General features: G+C 39.1%; 2 protein-coding genes across 3 annotated transcripts in view; both read right to left on the bottom strand.

Moving 5' to 3' along the window:
* Nucleotides 1–6,806: 6,806 nt before the first annotated feature.
* On the bottom strand, nucleotides 6,807–20,920 carry LOC110502694 (bone morphogenetic protein 5). Its single transcript, XM_021580925.2, has 7 exons — nucleotides 19,713–20,920; nucleotides 16,475–16,667; nucleotides 12,174–12,322; nucleotides 9,986–10,183; nucleotides 8,252–8,328; nucleotides 7,874–7,984; nucleotides 6,807–7,255 (listed from the first exon to the last, which is right to left on the bottom strand). The coding sequence occupies exons 1-7, from the start codon at nucleotides 20,206–20,208 to the stop codon at nucleotides 7,106–7,108; spliced, it is 1,374 nt and encodes a 457-aa protein (XP_021436600.1). The 5' UTR covers nucleotides 20,209–20,920; the 3' UTR covers nucleotides 6,807–7,105.
* A 2,128-nt stretch (nucleotides 20,921–23,048) lies between these two features.
* The window catches only part of LOC110502692 (collagen alpha-1(XXI) chain), an 82,253-nt gene continuing 78,239 nt past the window's right edge, over nucleotides 23,049–27,062 (bottom strand). For both annotated transcript variants that reach the window (XM_036960413.1, XM_036960414.1), the window contains 3 exons: nucleotides 26,822–27,016; nucleotides 26,637–26,714; nucleotides 23,049–24,791 (listed from right to left, as the gene is read on the bottom strand). In XM_036960413.1, coding sequence (XP_036816308.1) covers nucleotides 24,601–24,791; nucleotides 26,637–26,714; nucleotides 26,822–27,016 — 464 coding nt within the window. In that variant the 3' untranslated portion in view covers nucleotides 23,049–24,600. The remainder of the gene's footprint in view (nucleotides 24,792–26,636; nucleotides 26,715–26,821; nucleotides 27,017–27,062) is intronic.

Below are 27,062 nucleotides of genomic sequence, written 5' to 3'. Positions count from 1 at the left end.
CTTACATTGTCAGCACAGAAAATCTTAAGTGTTATTACGTACAGAAGTGCTATTGGATATCAGAGCAACGTCAACTTACCATCATTACGACCATGAATTTCCCAGGCATCCCAAGGGGATCCAAAAACAACGTCGCCGCAGAAGAGGTAGACGGAGTATCCTCCTGATCAGACATCGGAGGCGTGCAGACCACACACCGCCTTCGAGTATATTACTCGCCAATGTGCAGTCTCTAGATGACAAGGTAGACAAAATGAGGGCAAGGCTTGCTTTCCAGAGAGACATCAGGGATTGTAACATACTCTGTTTCACAGAAACATGGCTCTCTAAGGATATATTGTCAGAGTCGGTACAGCCACCGGGATTCTTTATGCATCGCGTCGACAGAAATAAACATCTCTCAGGGAAGAAGAAGGGCGGGGTTGTATGCTTCATGATTAACAACTCATGGTGTAATCGTAACAACATACAGGAACTCAAGTCCTTTTGTTCACCTGACCTAGAATTCCTCACAATCAAATGCCAACCATATTACCACCCAAGAGAATTCTCGTCCATTATTGTCACAGCCGTGTATATCCCCCCTTAAGCCATGACGGCCCCAAGAAACTTCACTGGACTCTATGCAAACTGGAAACCACATATCCTGAGGCTGTATTTATTGTAGTTGGGGATTTAACTAAGCAAATTTGAGAACAAGGCTACCTAAATTCTATCAGCATACTGATTATAGCACTCGTGCAGTCAATACACTGGATCACAGCTACTCTAACTTCCCCAATGCATACAAGGCCCTCCCCCGCCCTCCCTTCAGCAAATCTGACCACGACTCCATTTTGCTCCTCCCGTCCTATAGGCAGAAACTCAAACAAGATGTGCCCGTGACGAGAACTATTCATGGCTGGTCTGACCAATCGGAATCCACGCTTCAATATCGTTTTGATCACGCATACTGGGAATTTTTCCGGGCAGCCTCAGAGAATAATATCGATTTATACGCTCATTCGGTGAGTGACTTTATAATGAAATGCATTGAAGATGTTGTACCCACTGTGACTATTAAAACCTACCCTAACCAGAAACCGTGGATAGATAGCGGCATCCACGCAAAACTGAAAGCGCGAACCACTGCATTTAACCATGGAAAGATGACTGGGAATATGGCTGATTACAAACATTTTAGTAATTCCCTCCACAAGGCAATCAAACAAGCAAAATGTTGGTATAGGGACAAAGTGGAGTCGCAGTTCAATGGCTCAGACACGAGACGTATGTGGCAGGGTCTACAGGCAATCACGGACTACAAAAAGAAAACCAGCCACGTCACGGACACCGATGTCTTGCTTCCAGACAAACTAAACACCTTCTTTGCACGCTTTGAGGATAATACAGTGCCACTGACGTGGCCTGTTACCAAGGACTGCGGGCTCTCCTTCTCTGTGGCCGACGTGAGTAAGACGTTCAAACGTGTTAACCCTCACAAGGCTGCCAGCACAGACGGCATGCCTGGCCGCGTCCTCAGAGCATCCGCAGACCAGCTGGCTGGTGTGTTTACGGACATATTCAATCTCTCCCTATCCCCACATGCTTCAAGATGGCCACCATAGTTCCTGTACCCAAGAAGGCAAAGGTAACTGAACTAAATGACTACCACCCCGTAGCATTCAAGAAGTGTTTTGAGAGACTAGTCAAGGATCATATCACCTCCACCTTACCTGCCACCCTAGACCCACTTAAATATGTATAGCTCCCCAACAGGTCCATAGACCATGCAATTGCCATCATACTGCACACAGCCCTATCCCATCTGGACAAGAGGAAAACCTATGTAAGAATGCTGTTCATTGACTACAGCTCAGCATTCAACACCATAGTACCCTCCAAGCTCATCATTAAGCTTGAGGCCCTTGGTCTCAAGCCCGCCCTGTGCATTTGGGTCTTGGAATTCCTGACGGGCCGCCCATGACCCATGACTGCGTGGCCTTGCATGCCTCCAACTCAATTATCAAATTTGCAGACGACATAACAGTAGTGGGCTTGATTACCAACGACGAAACAGCCTGCAGGGAGGAGGTGAGGGCACTCGGAGGGTGGTGTCAGGAAAACAACCTCTCACTCAACGTCAACAAAACAAAGGATATGATCGTGGACTTCAGAAAACAGTAGAGGGAGCATAATTTCCAATTTGGGGTAAAAAAAAATGAGCCCTGTTGGAACTTTTAGGGGTCAAAATATGTTGCAGTTTTTAGGGTTAAGGATATTTTATTTGAATCAGAACTTCACACAGTGTTGTTTTCCCCTTTCCCACGTATTGTTCTTCATAACACCTTCTTCCACCGTCTATAGCGGGGATATTACGCAAGCTCAGAAATGTTTCAGCCAGCCATATTGAGGCATTTGGTGACACTTATGTTGTTATAAAATACTGTATATCTGCAAAAATAATAAATTATGATGAGAACTGATAGCACAAACAAGAGATTACCTGTCATGTTACTACTGCACTTCACCGGGTTCAACAAGTACAATGTAATGGTGTTGTGCTGTTCCACGATTCACAATGCACAGGAAAAAGTCTACCTTCTCCCTAATGGTCTTCAATTCCAACATTGAAACTGAGGGATGGGAATTGAAACATCAAAACAAATGTCCCTACCCTACTTGCGCCTTACAAGGTTACAAAAACCCCTGTATAGTGTTTCTTTTCTGTGTTCTAATACATCTGTTCTGACGTAGAACCACATGCTTTCTGTGACTTATGTTTTGAACGTTACAGAGAGAACCACCCAATCAACACGTAGCAATTCAGACCATCCCCATGTGATGGATGGGCCATCTCAGGAGCAGCTTCCTCTGCTCAGTATAACACATTTGCTGAACAAGATGAAACTATGTTCCTGAACAACTGCTGGTACTGGTGGGTCTGTTTTATATATTAAATCAACAGAGTGACCGTACTGAGAGCGCTGAAACACAAAACTGACATTTCATCAGCACAGTGTGCAGTGCAGGGTCGCTACTGTTTACTGGCTTACAAAGCATTAGATATAAAGGAGCTGATTGACATCTCCAAAAAACAGAATAAGATTATAGAATAACTTAGAAAATTAAACAGCAATATATTCTGTTATCCATTGTCTGAGTTATTTCAAAAGGCATAACATGCTAAATGAGGACGATCTAAGTTAACCATGACCATGAAACCATAGGAATATGAAGGTTGATTCGTAATTGTAACATTCTTTGGCAAAGAAAGAAAAACACCCTACACAAACTTTAGAGGATTGTCATGGGTTGTTTTATGTCTGTTTTCAGAGCAGCCGTTTTGTGGTGTGTCTCAGAGTAGAGGATTGTTGATGTGATGGGTGGCAGGGCACCTCTGACTCACTGCAGGCTGTAATTCAGCTTGGGGCCCTCCCAAGGGGAAGGGGGCAGTGTATCAATCTGCCCTCAGTGTGGCAACTGTTTCCCTTTCCTTTCATGTGGTCGGGGGGGGTTTACACTAAGAAGCCTGTATACTTGCTGAGAGTTCCTTAAAATAGGAGCTCATTCATCCTAGCCTCATACGTTATAGAGAGGGAGAAGTGTAGCTGGATTGGAAAGAATCCATTATATTAAACAGTAGATGGGATTGTAAAGTGCTAGAAGTAATCATGCCAGGCAACAGGCCACAGGAATGCAAATCATCCTTAGTTAAGTTAGCAGGTGGCCTCTTATATTCATTGAATGTCAACACTCTTTTTCGATGGAGCGCGCATAACATCTGGGCAGGCAGGTTACTGTTTTTAATTAAGTGAAACACAGTCACTCAATGTTCTGCCACGTGAGAAAAAATGCTATAAAAAGGGGAGGGTGAGGGAAGAAAAAGTACATTTCCTGTGTTCGGTGAATGTCAATACAGTTGTGTAAATACGTATTAATCTTTAACCTAATCCCTTTGGTTACCTACATTTCCAAGTGTACTGAACATCCCTGGGCAACCAAAGGACTTCTCTGAAAGTGGCACGTTCTCTCACACTCTTCAGGAAGCTCTACTTGGACTGATTTGTCAGACCAGGGGTGAATGTAAGACCTAGTCATCCCAGGTCTCTGCTCTCATTTCATAAGTGAGCCACTATCGTGAGAACTTGTCATTAGTCAGGGGAGTGTATGCACCTGCTGATATGTTGTTCTTTGATTTGTCCCTGATCTGCTCACTTTACAGGTGAAAGCTTCCAGCTTCCAGAATACAATTTGTGTGTGTGAGAAGTAGATTAAGCTGACTTTATTTGTCCAATTGTACAGAAGGTCCAAAGGATATTTCGCTTCCGCTTTATCCCGACCCCTCCGAAAGCCACACATACACACATGTTGGAGAGGTTGTAGCAGTGGGCTGCCAAAGCCTACTATGGTGCCAGTGGAGCAGATGTTGTGGAGTTTTAAGTGCCTTGCTCAAGGGCACAACCGCATGCAACGCCATCTAGGATTTCATACCAACAACTCTCTGGTTGTTTGCGCCTGATTTTTCCCGTCAGACCTGGGATTCAAACTGTCAGCCCTCTGGTTGCTGGCTCGCCTCTCTAACTCCTAGGCTACCTGCCGCTAGGCTACTGCATAAATAATACATGAAAAATATACTTTATGTATACTGCATAAACATGTCTAAGTTTCAATCAATCGAGCTCTTGTTGTGTTAGTGGTTATTAGGGGCTATTTCCTCAATGGTTAACTATTTGTTATTTTTTTCCATTTCAGCTAAGTGGGAGCTGGAATGGCAACTATGTCAAAAATCATAGCCCTGATATAAGAGGTGTTTCTCTTTTTATTTCGGAAGACAGGAGGGCACTGTCAGTAGTTAGAAAATCAGAACTGTCTTGAACTGAATTGTGTCTCCAAAGTGTTTGTGTGTAACAGATTAAACAGAATACATTTAGATATTCTCCCTCTTGGCAGTTATCTTCCTAATAGCTTGGATGTCCTAGCTAGTTGATTTAAAACGGTCACTTCTCTATGGCAACCCCATGCACAACGGGGCTTACCAACAGCTGCTTGGCAGGGCTCAAGTACCTTTCATGATTTAGTGCTAGCAAAGATGAGCACAGCACAACAACAAGCACTGCTATCCCACCACTGTAACTCAAACCCTGATGTTACTGATATATACTATGCATCCAACAATAATGTAATGGTAAAACATTTGGGCACCGTATGGTCAAAACTGTATATTTATTATACATTCTCCAAAATAGGGGGGATGCCTCTTTCGTGCCTAGTGACTGTAGATCACCACACACAGCAACAAATAGGATGTTGTAATCCTCCCTGTCAGGAGAGAGCAGAGCTCTGCTCAAAGCTCCCAGCACCACTAAATACTAGCACTCTCTCACAACACCGCAGATTTACAGGCTCCCTGGGTGGACCCCTATGTTTATATCATACTTGTCAAACATTTATAAATCTCAGACGGTAGTCCGGCAACATAAAACATCCATAGAATTCCAAACACTAATACACGAAGACAACCTAGAGGCTGGCAGCTGGATGAAAAAAGAGGCATTGAAGTCTATAGAATAAAGATATGTTTGTCAATTGAGTTTCTATAAGGTGGGCTTGGTGTTTTAGGGCCCTTGAGGGTGGAAAAAAGACAGTTATTTTCAAGTTAAAATGGAAAATCTTTTAAGGAATGTAAGTTTTCTGTTAACTTTTTTAAGTGTTTTCGTTTAGTTTATAAAACATTGAAAGTATTTGAAAGCAATATTTTCAAAAAGATCATTTAATAATATATAAGCCACACTCTAATAATACAATAACGTGTACTTTTCCCAAACATATATTACTCAAATTATGATGAAGCATTACAACATGACAATAATAATATAATATCCATAATAATACAAAAATAACAGTGATATTACCACAATTGGGCAAACAATGTATTTTCTTAGAGTAGTTTCATTCATTATGTATTGCGTATGTAAAATGAAAATATATACTGGCCGTAAAGTACGTTTTTAGGGAGCTACTCCACAACTTTTGTCTAGTTCTCATATACTCCTACAATAGACTGTTACTGAACTATGACATTTCCTGGGTCTGAGAATATAGCAGGCCAGTCCTCATGTTTTTTCAGTGAATGCTATGGAAAGATATATTCAACAGAATGCATGACATATTTGACGTAGAGGAAGTACCTTTCAGCATAACTTATTTGATAGAAAGCATGATATATACATATATTTTATAGCCAGAAGTCTAACTATAGATTTTATGATAGACTATTTGATGCCTGTGTACAGTGTAAACATGATTAACGTCAAGGCCAGAGGAAAAACCCTAGAGTGTTATTCAAGGAGTCCTATTTGAAATACTTAATTTACTATTTTACATCATACCTTTAATGTTATTAATGTTGTGCCAGGCTGTTACTCAAATGACATGAATACAGATTCTGCTTTTAACACATCTGAAGGAGAAATCAAAGAGAGTGTTGCAAGTTGCATACATGTAAGCTAGTATAGGCTACAGTGTGCTTATAAAACCATAATAATACAATGTTGATACAATAATTGACACTATATTTGAAATAAGATAGCTACACAAAACATGTTCAACTGGTATGTCCTAAAATATGACCTCATTTAACTGTAGCAGCAATATGTAAACCTTTTTTGAGTGGTTATAATAGTTTAAACAATGGTTTGAAAATGAAATCCAATGTAACAGTTTGAAAAACAGTGATATCGGTGTGCTTGAATAAAGCAATATTTTGGAAAGACTGGTATACTTTGTTGAACCGTATCCAATAAACAATAAGATCCAAAATATTGATATTATAGAGAGGTTTCCTTTTACTAAGATGTACAATGAAATGCTATAACTATTACAATGTAATTGTATATGTTCGCTATGGCCTATAGGAGAGAGTGCTAAGTGATGTCAAATATACATGGACTAATACTCATTGTACAATATTGAGTGTTATCACAAAAATAGGGGGAAATAAATAAGTTAATAAAACTAATATATACATAATACTGTACAGCACAACACACATTCAGATCTATCTATATTGATGTGAACTTTTCCAGCAATACCACATATCTGAAATACAATCCTGCTTGCCCCATTAATGGCAACCACATGACCTAACAACCATGTTTCTGTATTTCTTGAGGATGACATTTGAGCTGTCATCAAAGTAAAGCACAGATATAGCGTTCAGCTTGGTCGGTGCACAGCATGGCTTTGGCACATTGTCAGGGAACATCAGATGGACCTGTGGAAGCAAATAGAAAGGACTGAGTATACAAAGGAGATTGGTCATTCCCGCGAAAATAGTGCCTTTTGCATCCCTTTTGATATTTTAAGTAGGAATTGTGCACCAATATTGATTTTTAAAAGCCTGGTATATTAAATGAATAGCCTGTTTAATATAAACCACATGGAGAATTCAATAAATCTTTTTTTTTTTTTTTTACATGAATGAAGACAACATTCTACATTTTGACATGTCCCTCTGTGACTTCTAGGATTTTAACCCACTTGACCCCAAAATATCTCCATGTTTTCATCCTCATTGTAAACACTTCGCTATTTTGTTGCTTTGACAAAGTCAACCCTGTTACTTTTTTTTTTTTACCTCGTGAGAAAACGTGTTAAACTTGTTTTTTATTAAGTTGAACATGTGCTGTTTATGACAGAATATTACAATTAGGTGAAATCAAAGTTGTACTGAATTGGTGGAACGACCCAGATAATTGGTGGAACAACCCAAAGCTGCAGTTTGAGCAGCTTAGAAAATCAACATGGTGTGGAATTAATATTTACCATATTGGTAAAGCAATTCAATATGAATTCATGGGAAATAAGCATCTTTTGAGTTTTTTTTACATACCAGGGTTTGCACAATGGCATGATTTGTCGCATTCATATGTGCATTGAGTGGAAAGGAACATTCCCCATCGCAGTAAAAAGCAGCATAACCTTCCGGTGCAATAATCCAGTCCTTCAAATAGAATAAAGAAAATACAAAATAAGCATCAAAGTCCTCCTCTTTAATATTGAAGACACTTTATTGACACTTGATGTGTTTTCTTAAGTCTGTCTGTTTCTGGTCTACTGCATTTAATACATTAGTTGAAACTAAAAGAGGTGCTTTTTACACACACACATATTTGTAACACACATGCTATGACCACTTGTGACATTAAGCTCTGCCATGCTTATGTAGAGTAGATATGGTATGGTTCAAATAGTGTTCCATCTTTCCTACCTGCCATCCTAAGTCTCGGAAGCTGACGTAAAGTTCATGCTTCTTGCAGGCTTGTTTTTGCTCACTGGTGTTATGATCTGAAAACAACAAACAATGAATTAATCCCTCAAGTCTGCAAGTTTATCATTAGGCTATTATATACTGTAGTTGTAGACGTGAGTTTTTTCTTTCACACAGCACCTGTGAGCACTGTGGTATATTGTTTGCCCACAGTACAATTCTTTTTTGACAATAGGAAATGAACACCAAATCAATTATTAATGAAATATTACCAAACTGTTAACAGCAAATAGCAGCACCAACTCATGTATGGTTATTACATTCATGTGGCTACTGAAGGGGTGTTGACTGGGTATCCCTAATGCACTGAACCACATCAGTTAAAAACAGCTGTCAAAGAATTACAGCCAAATTAAAAGAACTAACTGAGATGGTCATTGTGGACGTTCTGTGTAGCTTAGCTAGAGTAGTTGTGTGAGGTGATTAGTACATATTCATATCCATGTACCATCTTTATGAGGAGCTGAAAGAGGTAATAGATTAGGCAGGTAGGTTTACTATTTTGAAAATGTATCTGTTTTATATTGATCTACATCAGAGATGTCACACATTCCCCCAATGCCTATCAAAACACAGCTGATAAAACTAATTGTATTCTAAATAAGTTGAATATTGGAGTCAGGTGTGTTGGCTGTGGCAAAAGTGTGACAGCAATCGGGCCAATGAGGACTGGAGTTGCCGATCCCGGAGCTCCATCTTTCCTGCAGTAGATTATTTCGACTTTTGATCCATTAATTGGAGCAGCATGCAGTCAAAACAAGGCTCCTTGGCAACAAGAGGCTGCTTGAGTAGACATAACATCCTGGAGTGTGTAACAGACTGTTTTAATGCACTGACAGGGAATAACAAATGGGACTGTAAGGTTTGCCATCAACCTCAAAAGGTGTTTCATTATCTGAAGTAAATTTGCCAACCTACACCGGTCCAAACCCAAAACAATTTCAATGATGGTTCACTCTCAGAATAAAAGGGTACAGTTAGGGTACAGTATTGTTTCTTGGGGTACAAAAGATAAAAATACGCATAATGTACCTTCAGAGGTACATATATGAGCTCACATGGTACTAATCTATTTATTTTGAACATAAAAGTATAATCAATGGAGGCGTGGCTTAGTGGGGACGTGGCTTTCAGTTAGTTATTTTGGGCCACCTGTGAGTGGAAGTGATGTGCCAGTTTAAGTGGTCTATGGTTATGTTAATTAAAGTTTGAGCATATCCTTTGCCAGTTCTGAAGTCTTTATAAAGGCTTACTTATGTGACAAGAAAGGAGCTGTAATTTATATTAACCCAACACTGAGTAACCTTGTCAAAAGGTGGTGTAAATGGTTAAGGTGTTGGCTTGACAGTCGCTGGATTCAGGTTTGAGTCCTGGTCAGGCTACCCCCTGAATTGTGTCAGAAGTGGGATGGTGGAGAGACATGTACACTTGAGGGACTTGTTATAGAAAATAAGTACATTTTTGCCACTTAAAAAGAATGTGGTGGTACCCTAAAAAGGCAAATGCTACATTTTGTCTCTTTTAAGGTACAAACTGCAAAGGTACAATTATTTACCTATAACTAATGTTACAATGGACATACCTTACAGGGTACCACTACAGTGACAAGCGTTTGTATCCCTATAAGTTCAATTCGGTACCTTTTTTTCTGAGAGTGTAGTTTAATAAGCCCACCTCCACTTTTGGGTGCCCGTGGTGATTCCTGTTGACCACCTGATTTGTTGCGGTTGTGGTTCTTTCTCTTTCCACCAGCAGCCCTGACAGAGCGCAACAACACTTCACTGGCCTTGAAGAATGACACTAGGAATGGCTGTTTGGATTGTGGCCCATTCCTTCCAACGATGCCAGCAGACTTCATGTTTATACTCCGTCCTTTTAAAACAACAAGCAATGTAAATAGCAGCAAAAAATGCGTTAATTTAAGGGAGCAATTAAACAAAACAAAATAGGGTAAAACGGTGTCATTAGAGTATATTTTGGAAGTTTGCATTGTTCATATGAGCAAAGACGTATGATAAGTTCCGTTTTCCAATTTGTATGATATTGTACGACTGCTATATGACCGCTATTCCATTCATAATGTGACCTAATATATCATACTAAATGGAGGAAAACACACAAACCACAAAGATCATTTATTATTTATTTATTGTCATATGTCATCAGCTAATGTATCTGATTCATAGATAATCCCAAAGAACATTCCATCAATGTCTTGTGGTTTTAAAGAAGATAAAAAATATCCGTCTTCCTAGTATTCTTGTCATAATTGTTAAAACAGTCAGGTACTCCTTTGGGTTTTGAAATGTTTTCCTCATTTCCCCACACACAAAAAAAACTTCTACCAATGAAAAACATTAAAAACATTTGATGTTTCTCCAATCTTAGATGCAGGAATTATGGCTCAATTTATGATAGTTAACATGCATTATTATCCAAATAAACTCTGTAACATTAACATTGTGCTTTAAAAAAAAGGAAAAATGTATCTAAAACTGCCTTAATCTTTTAAGCCTCTTTTGACATGTGAAATATCAGATCCTGTTCTGAAGCCCCACCTCTATGAGGGATGGGCATCTCAGGATGATCTCTCCTACTACGTGACATGAAAATGATCTGTCCTCGACATGAAACCAAGCAACAGGTGTTCCCCTGGGGTCAGTTCTCCTTCCTCTATTGATCTCGCAGTCAGTCACTGGGCTCTGTTTTCTCTTCACAGGGATTATCCTACCTTTGCTATGCATAGGGCACACAACGCTATCTGTCCTTCTCTCGTCTGACACACAGGTATGATATGGTATGTATCTCTTCATGTCTGATAAACATCAACATCTCAACCTCAAACCTTGCCAACACAGGCCTGTCCTCTCCTCTATGGACAGCTGTGTCTGCCTCCAAGATGGCAAAGAACGTGGGTGTGACCTTGGAAAACCAGGTTTCTCTTTCTTTCACAGAGAACATCAATGACTCGGTCCGGTAGAGACTGCCTCTAAAGTAGTGGCCCCCAATTACATTCAGCCGTGGGCAGATTTTTCATTGAGCGGATGGTTGGGGGACGGAACATATAAATAATTTGTACACTGCAAATTGACCGCAAGAACCCACAAAAACAGAATAATTTCAAACCTTGATTACATTGAGATACAATCACATCTGCCTCTATTTATGCGGGGGAATACTTGGGAACAGATTTCCTAAATTAAAATCACTTTAATTTCCTGTTGATTTTACAATATTTTATGTCCAAATTCAAAAATGACATATTTTTTATATATTTTAATTGTTTTGCTCAGAAAACTTGGGGCCAAATAAAATCACCCACGGGCCGAATTTGGCACACAGGCCGCCTATTGGGGAACCCTGCTCTTAGGCATCAGTGAATATCTACTCATTTCTCACAAGCTATTTAACACAGCTCCTAGACCAGTCACTCATCATCTTGCTTGGATTACTGCAACTCTCTCCTAGTCTGGCTCCCCGGTTGTGCCATCAGAGCTGTGCAGCTCATTAAGAACACTGAGAGTTTTTCCAGAATCTCACCCCATTTCTCAGCACTTTCACTGGCTACAGTTGGCACACCAGATTTGGACAGAGGTTTTTTGGCCCTCCAGGACTGACATTGAACAGCCCTGGCCTACATTGCTTTGATGGAAATTTCTCTAGCCAATCTGTATGCAAAGATACATTCCTGGATTGACCAAGCCTGGTTGTTCCTTACCTGGATAAGAGTGTCTACTGAATTACAAAAAATAATTTTAAGGCAAACTACTTTGAAGCCTGGAGTAACTACAAAGTTTAACTGCTTTTCTATATTTAATTCCCTACAACAACAAAGGCAGATTAAAAATAGTGTTTCCCTTACCATCCAAAGTCTCCACAGAGAGCTGCAGACCCATGTTCTGCAGTGGGTTCAGCACCCAGTGGTTACTGGTGGCTGTGATGTCAAAGACCAGCCAGCCCCCATCAGAGGCCTTGATCTTTTTGGAATCCAACAAGAATGTCTCTGCATCCCTGTTAAGGAAAACATTTTTAGAAAATCAATAAAAAATAACAAGTGAATGCATGTGATAACTTGACAGATGGCAATACACATATATTACTATGGGTAAACTTTAATTTACTGGATAAAAAATATTTAACACAGGGGTGATATAATTGACGGACCTCACTCTGCTCTTTGAGCTCTGGAACTAAAAATGAAATTCCTGTTTATGCACCTTAGTGTTGTTAAAACTTGCAAGGGCCACACAAAGAGAGAACACATGCTTCCTCTGGGTCGTTTAGACTTGGAAGCAGTCAAACAATTAATGAGGCCCTGACCTGCCATATTGGAAATCATTACATAAACAAAGTATCATTAAATAATCACTACATGATGCCATTTATTCCAGCTTTCTCTCTTAGATCTGAGCCAAAAACATCCTTTGACAAAAATGTATCTTACTAGTTAAATTTGTTGTTCCATGTGCTCTATCCTTTAAGCCCCATATTTTGACATTTCTCTGAAATATACTCCTCTCTATAAGGAGTGCCTAATGACTCTTTAGCCAGATTAGAGACAATCTGTTTTCACAACCGCACAAAATATGGATAAGCAGGATATTAATCAACCAGTCATGTATGTACTCAAGGCTATAATTTCCAAGCAGTGAAAAAACACGTTTAAGTAACAGATTTGTCTTTGCTCTACCACCAATTTTAAACCATATGTGACTGAACCGTTGAGCAGTTCAACACCGGCTTAATGATGGCTCCTTGGGGGAGGAGCAGAGAAAAAGGTGCTGAACTGTGAAACTCTGAATAATGTTTATCAAGCTGAAAAGTCACAGTTAGGAGCTGAGGAGTTAAATGTGTGATGGCTCCAGACCTCGGTGAGCCATAAAAGAGAATGCGATGACTGGGGCCTGGGGCTTCAGATGGGAGAGTTCAATGACTTGGACCTCCAGAAAAGCCCAAGAGGGTCATATCTCCCCTTCAATCAGCCTCACACATATTTGGCCAGTGAATGTGGGCCCTGCTTTAAGTAGACCCCTGTGTGTTCAGCTATGTCACGGCTTCCCACTTCCGGAACATTGTTAAGAGAAGCAGGTGGGCATGAGGGTTATGATGGGAGCCCCCTAGGCAGCCCCTAATGGGCCCACATGGCTTCAACTGAACTGGGATGCAACAAGCCGCCTGACAGGCAACACATAGACCAGGAGGAGTGATAACTGATGGACTTCCGAGGCTTCACAAGTGGTGAACATGCTAATGGAAAAGCTTTATCCGTGGACTATATTTGTAAGGGCCCGGTGTGGTGAGAATGAGGCGGAACAAGGTTGGAGATACAAGGATGAGGTTCACAAATAGTCAGTCAGATGAAAGGAGAGCAATATAGGCAGTGCTTGACTTGGAGTGAAATAGGTTCCAGTACTCATTTTGGGTGCTGGCACTGTTTATATTTAGGTGCAGGATCTCCACAACACCTTTGAGCTAATATTCTATAAGAGGAACAGGAGCTCAAGCAGTAGAACATTTTAGGTGCCGGTCCTCAACTCTGGTGAGCTCCTACCCAAGTTAAGTACTGAATATAGAACACTTGTAGACCAGGCAAAGATAAACTGTAGAATTCATAGATTAAATTGATTTATTTAGTTAACATGTGCAAATGGAAATGTATGTTTGTTCCAAAGTTTCAATATCTTATTGAAAACATATTATTCATGCCCAAATGCAAATAAAGTCCAAATGTATGTTTGGTCTTAATCAAAGGAAAAACATAATTGGACCAGAATGTATGCCTAACCATGTTGCTGAGTCTGTTTACACAGGCAGCCCAATTCTGATATTTTGCCAATAATTGGGTAAAAGATCAGATTTGGGCTGCCTGTATAAACACAGGCTTATTGCCTCCTTTCTTGTTTGCTTCACCTTAAAATATTGTTTCATCATTCACCAAGCTGTGTAGGCTACTGACTGCATTTACCACAGCTACTACTTTGATTTCCATAGAAGACATATAATATAAACAGCACAAAGGATGTTTTTAGTAAACAAAAGAAAGGAAACATAAAAATAACCTTAATATAGCCCTTAATCCATCCCAGATTTTCTCCCCCATTTGGAAACAAAGTTAAGATAAAACAAAGGTATAGTTAATTAAGCTTCTAAATTATAATATATACTTGTGACAAGCTTCCATTTCGTGGCATTTCTGATTACTTTGTGTCACTTACCAATCTAACGCCAAACGTGTATATCAGGTCATGATTTTATAATTCAAAGGAGACAAATGACCTTCTTGAAGACACTTGAAATAAGCACATGAATCAGGATAAAGTCCTTCCAAACTTCCATGATGTGCTAGTGTAAACAGGATGTCTTTTATTTTCTGCCTAATTGCCTGCCTCAAGTGTTTCACAGAACAGTGCAGGTTTTAAAGGGACATTTGAAAGCCTCCCTAGGATTACGCTGACACAAGCATGTCCCCAAGTGCAGATGCTCAACTTTAGACAATGTTATCTAAAGACAGCCACTTTCAAATGCATCCATTCACAAATTCGAAACTCATTTAAAGTGACAGTCAGAGTGGAGCTGAAGGATGCGACTAAAAATAAACAAAAGATAACTATTGTAAAATATAATGTGTCCGTAAAATGTATATAGTATGTATAAGCTGGAAGTAGAAGCCTAAGTGTTGTTGTCCATTAGTTTACTCAAATTAGGGGAGGGGTGGTAGGGTAAGGGGAAAATAATAAAGGAAAATATATTTTATATATATATATATATTTTTTTTTACACAAAAAATATATGGGGGATTGGAAATGATGGAGACAAATACATTGATGGAAGCCACAATCCATCTGCAATATTATAGCTGATCTTCCCTCTAAAAAAATAAATTGTAATAAATAAATGTACAAAAATTAAAAGTGGCAATCGGCAGGAGAAACAATAACAAAACGGTATCTCTGCCTTTGTTTTGGTTAAAAGCTGAGAGATGGGGCTGAAGAACTCTCAAATTCATAGACAGAGCTATGGATACAAGGACATCCATGGTATCAAAATTATAGTTCTAACCATGTTTTAAGGCTATATAGTGTTTGTTTACATTTAGTTTGTTTGCAAACATTAGAGTAAGACAAGCTTATATTTTGGGTTCTGATGGGGAATGACATTTGAATTAAGCTTATGAGGCACTTATAAGTCATATTCTTCAAGAATCAATAGGTATACGTAGTTCATTTATAAGTCCAAAAATGGATGTAGCAACTGCTGACTGGCCCTTTAAGATGTGTTCAATTTCACAATGAGTTAGGTTCCCTTTTATGCTATGGTGATTGGTAGATTGGTTGGTTGATTGATTGATTGGTTAATTGATTGGCTGATTGATGTATTGATTAATTCATTCATTAAAGTATTTATTTGAAAATACATTTACAACTATATCACTGAGAGATTACATCTCACATATGATAAAGAGTTCTTCCATTCTCAAAATATCCTGCATCAAAACCCAAATCAGCAACCATTGTGATTCTCTATCTGGCAAAAAGGCTACGGTCGAACAAGGCAAACTGGTTTGTAAACTCACATGGCTGCACCTTTTATGTACAGTGATTCAGGATGCCTATAAACAATAATAGGGGACATTCGAGATGACTGGTTCCTCTCAGTTAAACAGAATAAGATGTGCTTTCTCTTCCCTTCGTATAGGTTTTTGACTGAGGAATCCACCACTCTAAACCATAGAATGATCAATTACATACAAAAGCCAATTCAGTTCATAACATTTACATGTAGACACAATTTACAGTGACAGTCTAAAGAGGTATACAACTGGATGTTAAGGATACTCTACTGTACACAGTACTGTTAGAGAAAAACTACCTTGTGGAACTTTATGCGAATCATAAAGAATATAAAGGTCAGTTAATTCTATAGGTAGCCTTCAATATATTCTGTTTCTGCAGAGAGAATTTTAAATGTACATGGCTGAATGTATATCCCATTCCACAAGAATTTATAAGGTGATGGTGTACTTTATATTTATATATATATATATATATATATATATATATATATATATATATATATATATATATATATATATATATATATATATAAAAAAAAATGAATTGGGATGATTTGGGGGTGTTGAAATGAAGGTCAAATGGTGCTTACTTGTTTTGATATTCCTTGATGACCTGGTAGATGGTGACCTTCAGAGTAATGTTCTCATAGCGGGCATGACTGCCATCTTTATAGATCCGAAACTCAGCAGCAGTCACCGCCTCTCCCTCTGGGATCTGAGTCAGGTCGAAACGAAACTCCTTGTAGTGTCTCCGCTGATGGGAGAAATCTTTGTCTTTCTCCACTGAAAAAGAAGACTGGTCCATGAGGACTAAATAGAGGATTTGCATAACTGCATAATATTTAGAGTGGCAATGCATAAGCCTTCAGATTAGTGATTCAGATCAGTGATTATAATTACTGATACCTTCCCTGAGCCACAATAGATACAAAATGTGTTGCACAGACAGAATGTGGTGTGCCAGCAGTAACCTACCTAACTGAAAAAAGGTAATTTATCAAATGTTTTCACATTCCAAAAGCCAATCCAAACATTTTGACTCCAACAAAAGCACTCTCCAGTCCATTTAATCAGTCAACTGAGTACAGGTAGCAGTTTCCAGACAGGCCCTCCACTGTGTGCCGAACTGCATTCTCTGCCCATGATGAATGGGCTGTCAGTTAAGAAAAACAGGCTGATTTCAATTAAAGACACTTTCGTCTGCCCCTCAACGTGACAAAAAGAGACCAGACAGCCTTTTTTGACAAGATTTGAGTGACTGCTTTGACCTCATTTGCCAACCTAATATTGACCTCCTGTAGTTCCTATACAATACATTGGCCGTGTTTGACACAGGAAACCCATATTTATCTTTCTCTGACCAATTTGTTTAAACTTGTTTTATCTGAGGACAATGATGAACGAGTTTATACTGAATATAAAATGTGCACATAAAATTATTTTACGTAATTATCAATAGAAAAACACAAACAAAGAAGAGCAAAGACGAGCAGAGTGTATTTTCAACCCTGTCTGCAATCAAAGGCATGCCATTATGCAGTCAAGAAGACACAAAGTGACAGCTAACCATCCAACACTGTTGCTAAATAGCAGCATAAAAGGATTGGGAGTTGAGGTGTGTTAGTGTTCTGGCACAGCCAGTGAAATCATAGAGTCAGTGAGTCCATTTCACTGATAGTTTATCTACAGTGAAGGTCTGTGGTTGCTTAACACACAAAGGTCAGGGGTCAGTTCTGCCTGTTACAGATTGGACTTGCACCATGATTAGCTATGGCCAGTAATGTAAAGCAGAAGTGAAGCATTTCAAGTGTCAGATAGCTGCAGATTAATTGGGAAGGTGGTTTGACTCACTAAAAAGTGTCTGCCACAGTTTCAGGGAATTAACTTTGTTTATGGTATTCATTTTTAATTACAATTTGGAAGAAGAGGAAGTTGAGAATGTATACATATTGTGCATAATTTCTCATCGTTATGTCGACAAGAGTGAAGATGCATTTTTGTGAGTACATCACGTAAATGATCTAATAATCAATAATAATCACAACATACTACATGCTACAACTATTAGTATTATAGGAGTTAGTAGTAGCATTAGTGTAGTGAAGTCAATTATTGCTGTAGTAGTAATACTTGTGTAAATAGTCTCATTGTACACTTTACCACTGACTGTCCCCAGAATGAGAGCACAGAGCTTTCAAGGCTGACTGTGTACATGCCATGCAGCTCTAAGTGGAAACAGATGTGACAGACCAAGGTGAGGGATTTTAAATCCAACAGCACCTTCACATTAATACATTTTACATGCTCACGCTATAGCACTCTTTAGCTGTATCTTTTTTAGCCTCTTTTTTGTAAGATGTGTCCTCTGTAACTGTCATTTTTGTTTATCATAGCACATGTAAACAAGTATAACATTTCACTAGCTCCCTAACAACAAATCTTATACTTTATTGTTTTTTACCGCTGGTGTACTATCCCTTAAATACACATTTCACTCTCCATTGGGACGTGATGCTTAATGAAAAATGACACAAAAACGAATTAACAATGCTACTGCCTTTACATCTAACTGCCCAAACCCAGTGCCACATGGAATAAGTGCTGAAAAAGTGCAGGCTTCACTCAATCGCTTTCCTTTCTTTAACAACAGGAAACAATTAAGGTCAATTTAACCAAGGTCAGACAGTCATCTGATAAGTTATTATGAACTTCTGGGTCAAAGGTCAGAACTACTGATGAAACATTGTGTAAATTATAAGAAAGCTTTTCTTTACGCTACAATAAATGTTGACAATTTCAAAACATATAAATACTCTAATGCGGGCCTTTTGTGAAGTATTTTGATAAACATATATTTATTCAAAATACAAGGCCTGTTTCCTAGGTAAGTCAAATATGACGGGTTAAGAGAAAATGCATGTATTTTAGGGGAAGTGTGACATGATGATATTGCAGTTTAATATTTTAAGATCTCTATAGAGTTGAGAATTTCAAGAATGTCCAGACAAACTCTTCTTTCGCTTATTCAAACCGTATTCAAAGAACATGGATATGGTCTTCAAAATGTGGATTGTTTGTGCTTTTACCAGTGTTTTAGCGTGTAAATATGGTCCTGCATTAATATCAGGCATCTGAAAGGCTGAAGTAGGATCTGATATTAAGGTCGAAAAAGACTTCTAACTTCATAAACAGTACCCATGAAATGTATATTGCTCAGACAAACAGCACTGTGACCTTTGAAGAGAATTTGCAAACATAGTTGTGAGCAGTGTGGCATTGTTCTTGCTATAGGTGACAAACAGGAAATTAAGGCCTGTTACAATAGGAATAGCCTATAACTCCTATTAATTGTAAATGTAACTGAATATCATATCATCATTTTCTGCAACAAAATTAATATGCATACATTGGCTACTGTGGGAATATTTGTTTAACATGTTTAGGGTTTGTATTGTAGTCTAATGATTAAGATCAAATTCAAGAAAAACAAATAATCATTCATTTTAATATAATCAAGGTTGTTAAATTTACATTTTGAGAATCTACCTGGTATTTTTTATATATATATTTTTAAAAAACATGGTCTAAGCATATGTTTTCAGCATTGAAGGACATTGTGTACTGACAATATACATTGTTTTTAATCATATATAAACGAATCTAAGCCTTTAGATATTAGCAGTGAGAAGGTCATGTGACAATTCTAAGGCTTAAAATACTGTGGTTTATCAGTGGCCACCATATTTTGTATTTAAACAAAATGGTGCTGGAGCGCAAGGCATAAATCAGGCAGCTTGAAACTTTTCTCAAGTCAGTTCACTTACTTACCTAAGTTGACAAAGCTCATAATCATATCAGCATCGTTGAGATAGTTGGTGTCGTGAGATGTAGTGAGTGGAGGGATTTGGCTCGTCAGAGGGGCCGCGCGGTAAGGTTGCGCCACACGAGTGTATCCCTGCGGATAGCCGTAGTTCCCTTTACGCGAGTTTCCATGAGCCTTCCCGCTGAATCCTTTCCCTGTAACCTCTTGTATTCCCAATCCTTCTTCCTCCTCAGTAGTCATGGCATTGTACAGGTCAAGCATGAACAGGGGTGCTGAGGATGCTTGTTTTCCTGGAGAAAAGGGCCTTGGACGATGTGGTAAACCCAAAATAGAGAGAATCTCTCTTTGAATCTCTCTCCGTTCATGGTTACGCAATCTCCTGTAAATAAAACTAGAATGCACATGGTTGTCCCCTAAACCACAATGAACCCAGTGTAGAAAACTCAAGCAGCTCCATAAAAGTCCAAATGTGGCCCGGTTCAAAGGAATGAAGGCTCTCATCTTACAATGATGTGTTTGATAATGATGTTACACAGGTATACAGTTGTTACTCGTGTATAAAATTGATCTCCATTTTAATACAAATATCACAATTTCTGAATGTTTTCTTGCAGGATAACATACAGGTTACTCTGTCACATCACTTTTTAGGAGAACGCCTGCCTGCAATGATGTTCTTTGAAGTCTCACATCAATCTATGTTGTGGAGCTGTCCCTTCTCTTCGGCGTGAGGTCCCAGTTCCAGACATGCAGCAAGTTTTCTCGAGTCCTCCGCTTAAATCCAATGTCTCACTGTCACATGTTTCAAAGTAGACGCATCAAATGTGGAATTGTGACATTCTCTCGCACTTTTAACTCCACTTATACACAATAGCATGCAGGTACGCCCATAAAAGTCGAAAAAGCCCAACACCTTCATTGAATAGAAAGATAACAGCCCCTTTGAGTGATGTCGAGGAAATCACTAGACTATATAATAGCACCCGTTGCCACTCGTTGCCACAGCGCGTAACGTTTTTGGAAAATGTGTTGAAGCTTGTTGTCCATCCAATGAGTCCATACCACCCAGCCAGGACCAAGTTTTTGCATCCACCTCTAGCGGCCGCAATAAAACTTAACCGACATGAAGATGAATGTGGCAGCTCAGATGTGTAAGGGGAGACACTTGAAATCTGAAACCTGTCTTAACGAGTCAAAGAAGAACAACATGGCCATTTAATTACCTCTACAGGTTTGGACAAATCCATGCGTTTTAGGAGAGGACATTTGGACAAATGCGTAATTTGATTGATTAATTTTAGGTGGTGATGAAGGCACATTTGTAAATTAATTGAATCTAGAAATCTATCAATCAACGTTCACATTTGACGACATACAACGTAGGTCGATATCTTATTTGGATAGGCCCATCTATTTTCAAAAGGTAACATTTTTCTGATTCTCTGAAAAAATTACAATTGAGCTCGTTGCCTTGATGAGAAGACAATGGGCTGGTGAGGTGTGACATGTATGCAAGTTATCCTGAGGCCTCAACCAACACCTGTCCTACCTGGGAATATGGTCGTAATTACAATGGTAAATAATGGGTATCAAAGAAGATTTTTTTCAAGGCATGTGTAAGCCTGTGTATGCGGTGAGAAATTGGCTACTTTGCCAGGTTTACAATATTATAATTGATTGGGTATTTAATTATATAAATATTTTATAATTCATATAAATATTATATATAAAATATACACTTTTTAAGGGGTTGATTGCAATAGTTAACGTTACATGTAAAAACAACCTGTAACCACTTTGTACAGTAGGCCCACCTCAGCTTTATTATTATTATTATTAATATGTATTATACAAGTGTCCAAGTTATCAGTTTTTGGTTGGCTCAGGTGCAGTAGCTGTGCTGTCAATATGACCCTCAAGACATATCACAGCATAAGGCATGTTGTATAAAGTATTTATTTTTTATTTCAATTGACTAATCACCCCATTGATTAAATGATTTAACAGCCCAGTTGCAGAATTATAACCCCATTGCGCCATCTAGTGTAGGATTCCTACATCATCTGTTAAAACAGAAAGAGATCGAGTTTGGGAAACCCTGGCCTAGCCTAAACAATAGTCCTTTATGATGGCATGTTGACATTACGAAAATACTCACTATAAGCTCGTTTGAGGGATATCATTTCTTTCTTTAAACATTTTCATTTTATTTAATTCATCAACTTGTTTTACATTGGGTTTCAGGGTGTTTGATGGTTGCCTGAGTCATCAGGCCACTTTGATTGGACAGTTAATTATTTTAATTATTATTTTTAAAATGCTTCAAGCTCTGTCAAGTTGGTTATTGATCATTGCTAGACAACCATTTTCAAGTATTGCCATATATTTTCAAGCGGGTTAAGTCAAAACTGTAACTTGGCCACTCAGGAACATTCAATATCATCTTGGTAAGCAACTCCAGTGTATATTTGGCCTTGTGTTTTAGGTTATTATCCTGCTGAAAGGTGAATTTGTCTCCCATTGTCTGTTGGATAGCAGACCAAATCAGGCTTTCCTCTAGGATTTTGCCTGTGCTTAGCACCATTTTGTTTATTTTTAGCCCACAAAAACAACACCCTAGTACTTGCTGATGACAAGCATACCCTTAACATTATGCATCCACCACCATGCTGGAAAATATGAAGAGTGGTAGTCAGTGATGTGTTGTGTTGGATTTGCCACAAACAATACTTTGTGTTCAGGACATAAAGTTAATTTCTTTGCCAATGTTTTTGCAGTTTTACTTTAGTGCCTTGTTGCAAACAAGATGTATGTTTTGGAATATTTTAGGCTGTATATGTTTGCTTTGTCCACTCTGTCATTTAGGTTAGCATTGTGGAGTAACTATAATGTTGTCAATCCATCTTCAGTTTTCTCCTATCACAGCCATTAAACTCTAACTGTTTTAAGGTCAACATTGGGCTCATGGTGAAATCCCTGAGAGGTTTCCTTTCTCTCCAGCAACTGAGTTAGGACGGACACCTGTATCTTTGTAGTGGCTGGGTGAATTAATATACCATCCAAAGTGTAATTACTTTACCATGCTCAAAAGGATATTCAATGTCTGCTTTTTTGGAGGGAAAACATAATTCCACTTTGGCATTATGTGGTATTGTGTGTAGGCCAGGGACACAAAATCTCAATCTCAATACATTTTAAATTCAGGCGGTAACACAACAAAATGGTGGAATTCTTATTTAATTTGCATGACACAACACACAAAGAAATAAAACAAAAATATCTTCATAAGTCATAAAAAAGGATTTAATTAAGGCTACCAAAAATCACTGCAAAGGTCACAATTAAACATCATTTTGTTTAATAAAATCAGACACAGCAAAAATAAAACAGACCAAGCTCTCACAGGTAAAGCCCATTAACACGCAGTCGATTAGCTCAGTTTTATAAATAACAAAATTACTTAAACTTGCTAGGCTAAGGTAACATTAGGTATGGTACGGAAAGGTAAGGTACTCAGGCACATAAATGGCATATATGCACTAACAGAAAATAATTTGCAGCAGACACAGCAAACTTCAGATTAAGTCAAGATGTCAACATGTTTCTTTTCACCCTCACTCTTTTGACTGAAAGTAGATAGGATGTCCCAGGTTTACATTTGTTATACTAGCTATTTTTTACCTAAGAAAAATACGTATTTCTGTATTTTCACACAATACACAAACAAGTTATTGTGAAAAAAGGGAATATAAACAAACATTTCAGTAATGTCACAAGGTTTTGTTTTAGATGATTAAACATTTGGCTTTTGAACATAGCAGCCTCTGTTATAGAGATACTGTAGCAAGCTCACAGATTTGCCCTGAAACTTTCTTTAGATGTCTTTAGATGCTGTTTACAATAATTGCATTCATCAATTTACAAACTATAATTATACGGGTGTTTAAACATTGCATATATATTACTACAAACAAATTTGGTAAACAAATTTAGGGGTGACCAATTCTGGGTGACCATTCAGAAAGTATGGTGCATAAAAAGCACCAGGGGGCAGTATATAGCAATAAATTGGTATCATCAGCACTGTCCAAGTGGAGGTGCAGGCCTTTATTCCTGTGTACTTGTTTGAGCAGGGCAGAATTCTTAACATTGGATTACAATTTGCCCCAGAATCCAACCGATGCCAACCAAAATCAAACAAATGTAGGAGCAATTACTATCATTCTTTAAAGGGATAGTGCAATTTTTTCCCCTGTAGCTGTTCTTGTAGACTTCACACTGTCCCTTTAAAGCAAAATGGAGCTTGTGACATAACAAAGCAGAATGTGACAAGAACAGAATGAAGACATATTGACGGCATAACCCACTGGGCTCAGACGTCAATTCAGCGTCTATTTCAAGTTGGTTCAGCGTAATTTCATTGAAATTATGTGGAATCAACATTGATTCAACCAGTGTGTGCCCAGTGGGAAGTCAATGGTGCCATCTGTCAATGATTTTAGGAGGCGGGATAATGATGATTTAAAGTGTTTCACTATCCAGATCCCTCTACATTTGTAAGATATCCAGACACAATGAGTTCCTGACTATCTAAGGGGGTCAGGAAGATCTGATCCCAATCATATCACAATGCATATTTTAATCGTCTACACCTGTCTAAAAATGTGGGCACAATCAGAATGAGACCAGATCAGGACAAAGGACAAATGTTAGAACCAGGTATAAACTGGGCTTGAGAAAGCTCATGGAAGGACGCACATGGATATCTTTGCTATATACCGTACATGTTAAGAGGTACTTCCTGTTTCCATGACTGAGGGGATACACTGTAAAACATGTGATCTTCCTGAGATTGGAAAGATTAGCTGTTTTTCTGCCTGCTGCCATGTTGGGTCAATAGTTTGGCCCTTTACTAAAAGAATCCCTGCTCCTCATCATGACACCGTAACACATGGATAGATGGCACACCCCTGGCTGGCCAGGGGCCCCAGGGTTACCTCTCTTCCCCTCCTCCCCGTTTAGGCCAGGGGGTCCTGGTTTCCCTGGATGACCTAGTTTACTGTCTCCCTGGGGACCCATTGGACCTGGGAAAGTAGACCATTACAAATGAGGTGTTTCTCTTGTGGTTCCAAAACATGTTCTACTGGTTGCCAACAATTACTAATCCTGTTATTTGATCAGTTTTTACTGAATAGGAGTAGTTAATGTCAAAAGGCGAACAGTGTGTTTATCTGCATAATGCTCTGAAAACAGGTTGCAATAGACATGAAATGACTCCCAGAAAGTGCTCTCAAACAGCTTGGACTGAGGACATGATTGGAACACTGTGCAGTGACCCAGACGCATCAATATTAAAATAATTGTACTGATTTCATTTCTATCTTGACTAACCAAGTAGAAATAATGATATTACATACAGTGCAATTGGAAAGTAATTCAGACCCCTTGACTTTTTCCACATTTGGTTATGTTACACCCTTGTTCTAAAATGGATTAATAGTTATTTTTTCTTCATCAATCGACAAACAACACCCCATAATGACAAAGCAAAAACAGGTTTTTAGAAATGTTAGCAAATGTTGTTTTTAAACCCAGAAATATAACATTTACAGAAGTATTCAGACCCTTTATTTAGTACTTTGTTGAAACACAGCAATGACTTTGGCAGCGATTACAGCCTGGAGTCTTTTTGGGTATGATGCAACAAGCTTGGCACACCTGTGTTTGGGGAGTTTCTCCCACTCTAGGGAGTGTCGTGGCACAGCTTTTTTCAGGTCTCTCCAGAGATGTTAGATTGGGTTCATGTCTGGGCTCTGGCTGGGCCACTCAAGGACATTCAGAGACGGAAGTCACTCCTGCCTTGTCTGTCTTGGCTGTGTGACTAGGGTCGTTGTCCTGTTGGAAGGTAAACCTTCGCCCCAGTCTGAGGTCCTGAGCACTCTGGAGCAGGTTTTCATCAAGGATCTCTCTGTACTTTACTCTGTTCATCTTTCCCTCGATCCTGACTAGTCTCCCAGTCCCTACCGCAAAACATGATGCTGCCAACAACATGCTTCACTGTAGGGATGGTGCCAGATTTCCTTCAGATGTGATGCTTGGCATTCAGGCCAAAGAGGTGCCTTTTGGAAACTCCAAGCGGGCTGTCATGTGCCTTTTACTGAGGAGAGGCTTCAGTCCGGCCTCTCTACCATAATGCTCTGACTGGGTTGTGCAGCAGAGATGGTTGTCTTTCTGGAAGGTTCTCCCATCTCCACAGAGGAACTCTAAAGCTCTGTCAGTGACCATCAGGTACTTGGTCACCTCCCTGACCAAGGCCATTCTCATCCGATTGCTCAGTTTGGCCGGGCGGCCAGCTCTAGGAAGAGTCTTGGTGATTCCACACTTTTTCCATTTAAGAATGATGGAGGCCACTGTGTTCTTGCAAACCTTCAATGGTCCAGCAATGTTTTAGTACCCTTCCCCAGATCTGTACCTCAACACAATCCTGTCTCAGTGCTCTACTGACAATTCCTTCGACCTCATGGCTTGGTTTTTGCTCTGACATGCACTGTCAACTGTGGGAAATTATATAGACAGGTGTGTGCCTTTCCAAATCATGTCCAATCAATTGAATTTACAACAGGTGGACTCCAATGAAGTTGTAGAAACATCTCAAGGATAATCAATGGAAACAGGATGCACCTGTGCTCAATTTTAATTTTAATAGCAAAGGGTCTGAATACTTGTGTAAATAAGGCATTTCTGTTTTTTATGGGGTATTGTGTGTAGACTGATGATATTTTTATTTAATACGTTTTAGAATAAGACTGTAACCAACAAAATGTGGAAAAAGTCGAGGGGTCTGAATACTTTCCGAATGCACATTATATAAAATTCGATGTGCAGTAGCATACCATATGGAGTAAATATATTTCATATTTATATTTTACCTGGAGACCCTGGTGTTCCCGGATCTCCAATATCTGCTCTTCCTTGACTCCCCTTCTCCCCCTTTATTCCTGGATCTCCTGGAAACACAAATAGAATGCAATGTGTTCCAGTACAAAGCCAATGTTTACTTACGTTCTACTTGACTGTTTACCCGTACATACTGCACAGATTAATTGAGTCCTACCTTTCAAGCCACACATCCCAGGACGCCCAGGTCGACCTGGATGGCCCGGCTGTCCAATGGAACCAGGGTTCCCAGTAAAGCCCCTTGATCCCTGGGGCCCAACAGGGCCTGGTACTCCGGGAGTCCCGTCCCTGCTTTGGCAGTGGTCACAGTGACTTTGCTGCTGGTTACTGAGGAGTAGCGAAGGCATCTCCACTGGGATAAAAACACAATGGAGGGGGGCTGAGATATAGGTGCAGTA

The sequence above is a fragment of the Oncorhynchus mykiss genome, chromosome 23 (genome assembly GCF_013265735.2).
Source record: "Oncorhynchus mykiss isolate Arlee chromosome 23, USDA_OmykA_1.1, whole genome shotgun sequence".
Taxonomy (NCBI): Eukaryota; Metazoa; Chordata; class Actinopteri; order Salmoniformes; family Salmonidae; genus Oncorhynchus; species Oncorhynchus mykiss.
Note: the sequence above shows the minus strand (reverse complement) of the source record. Positions and strands in the feature narration are given on the sequence as shown.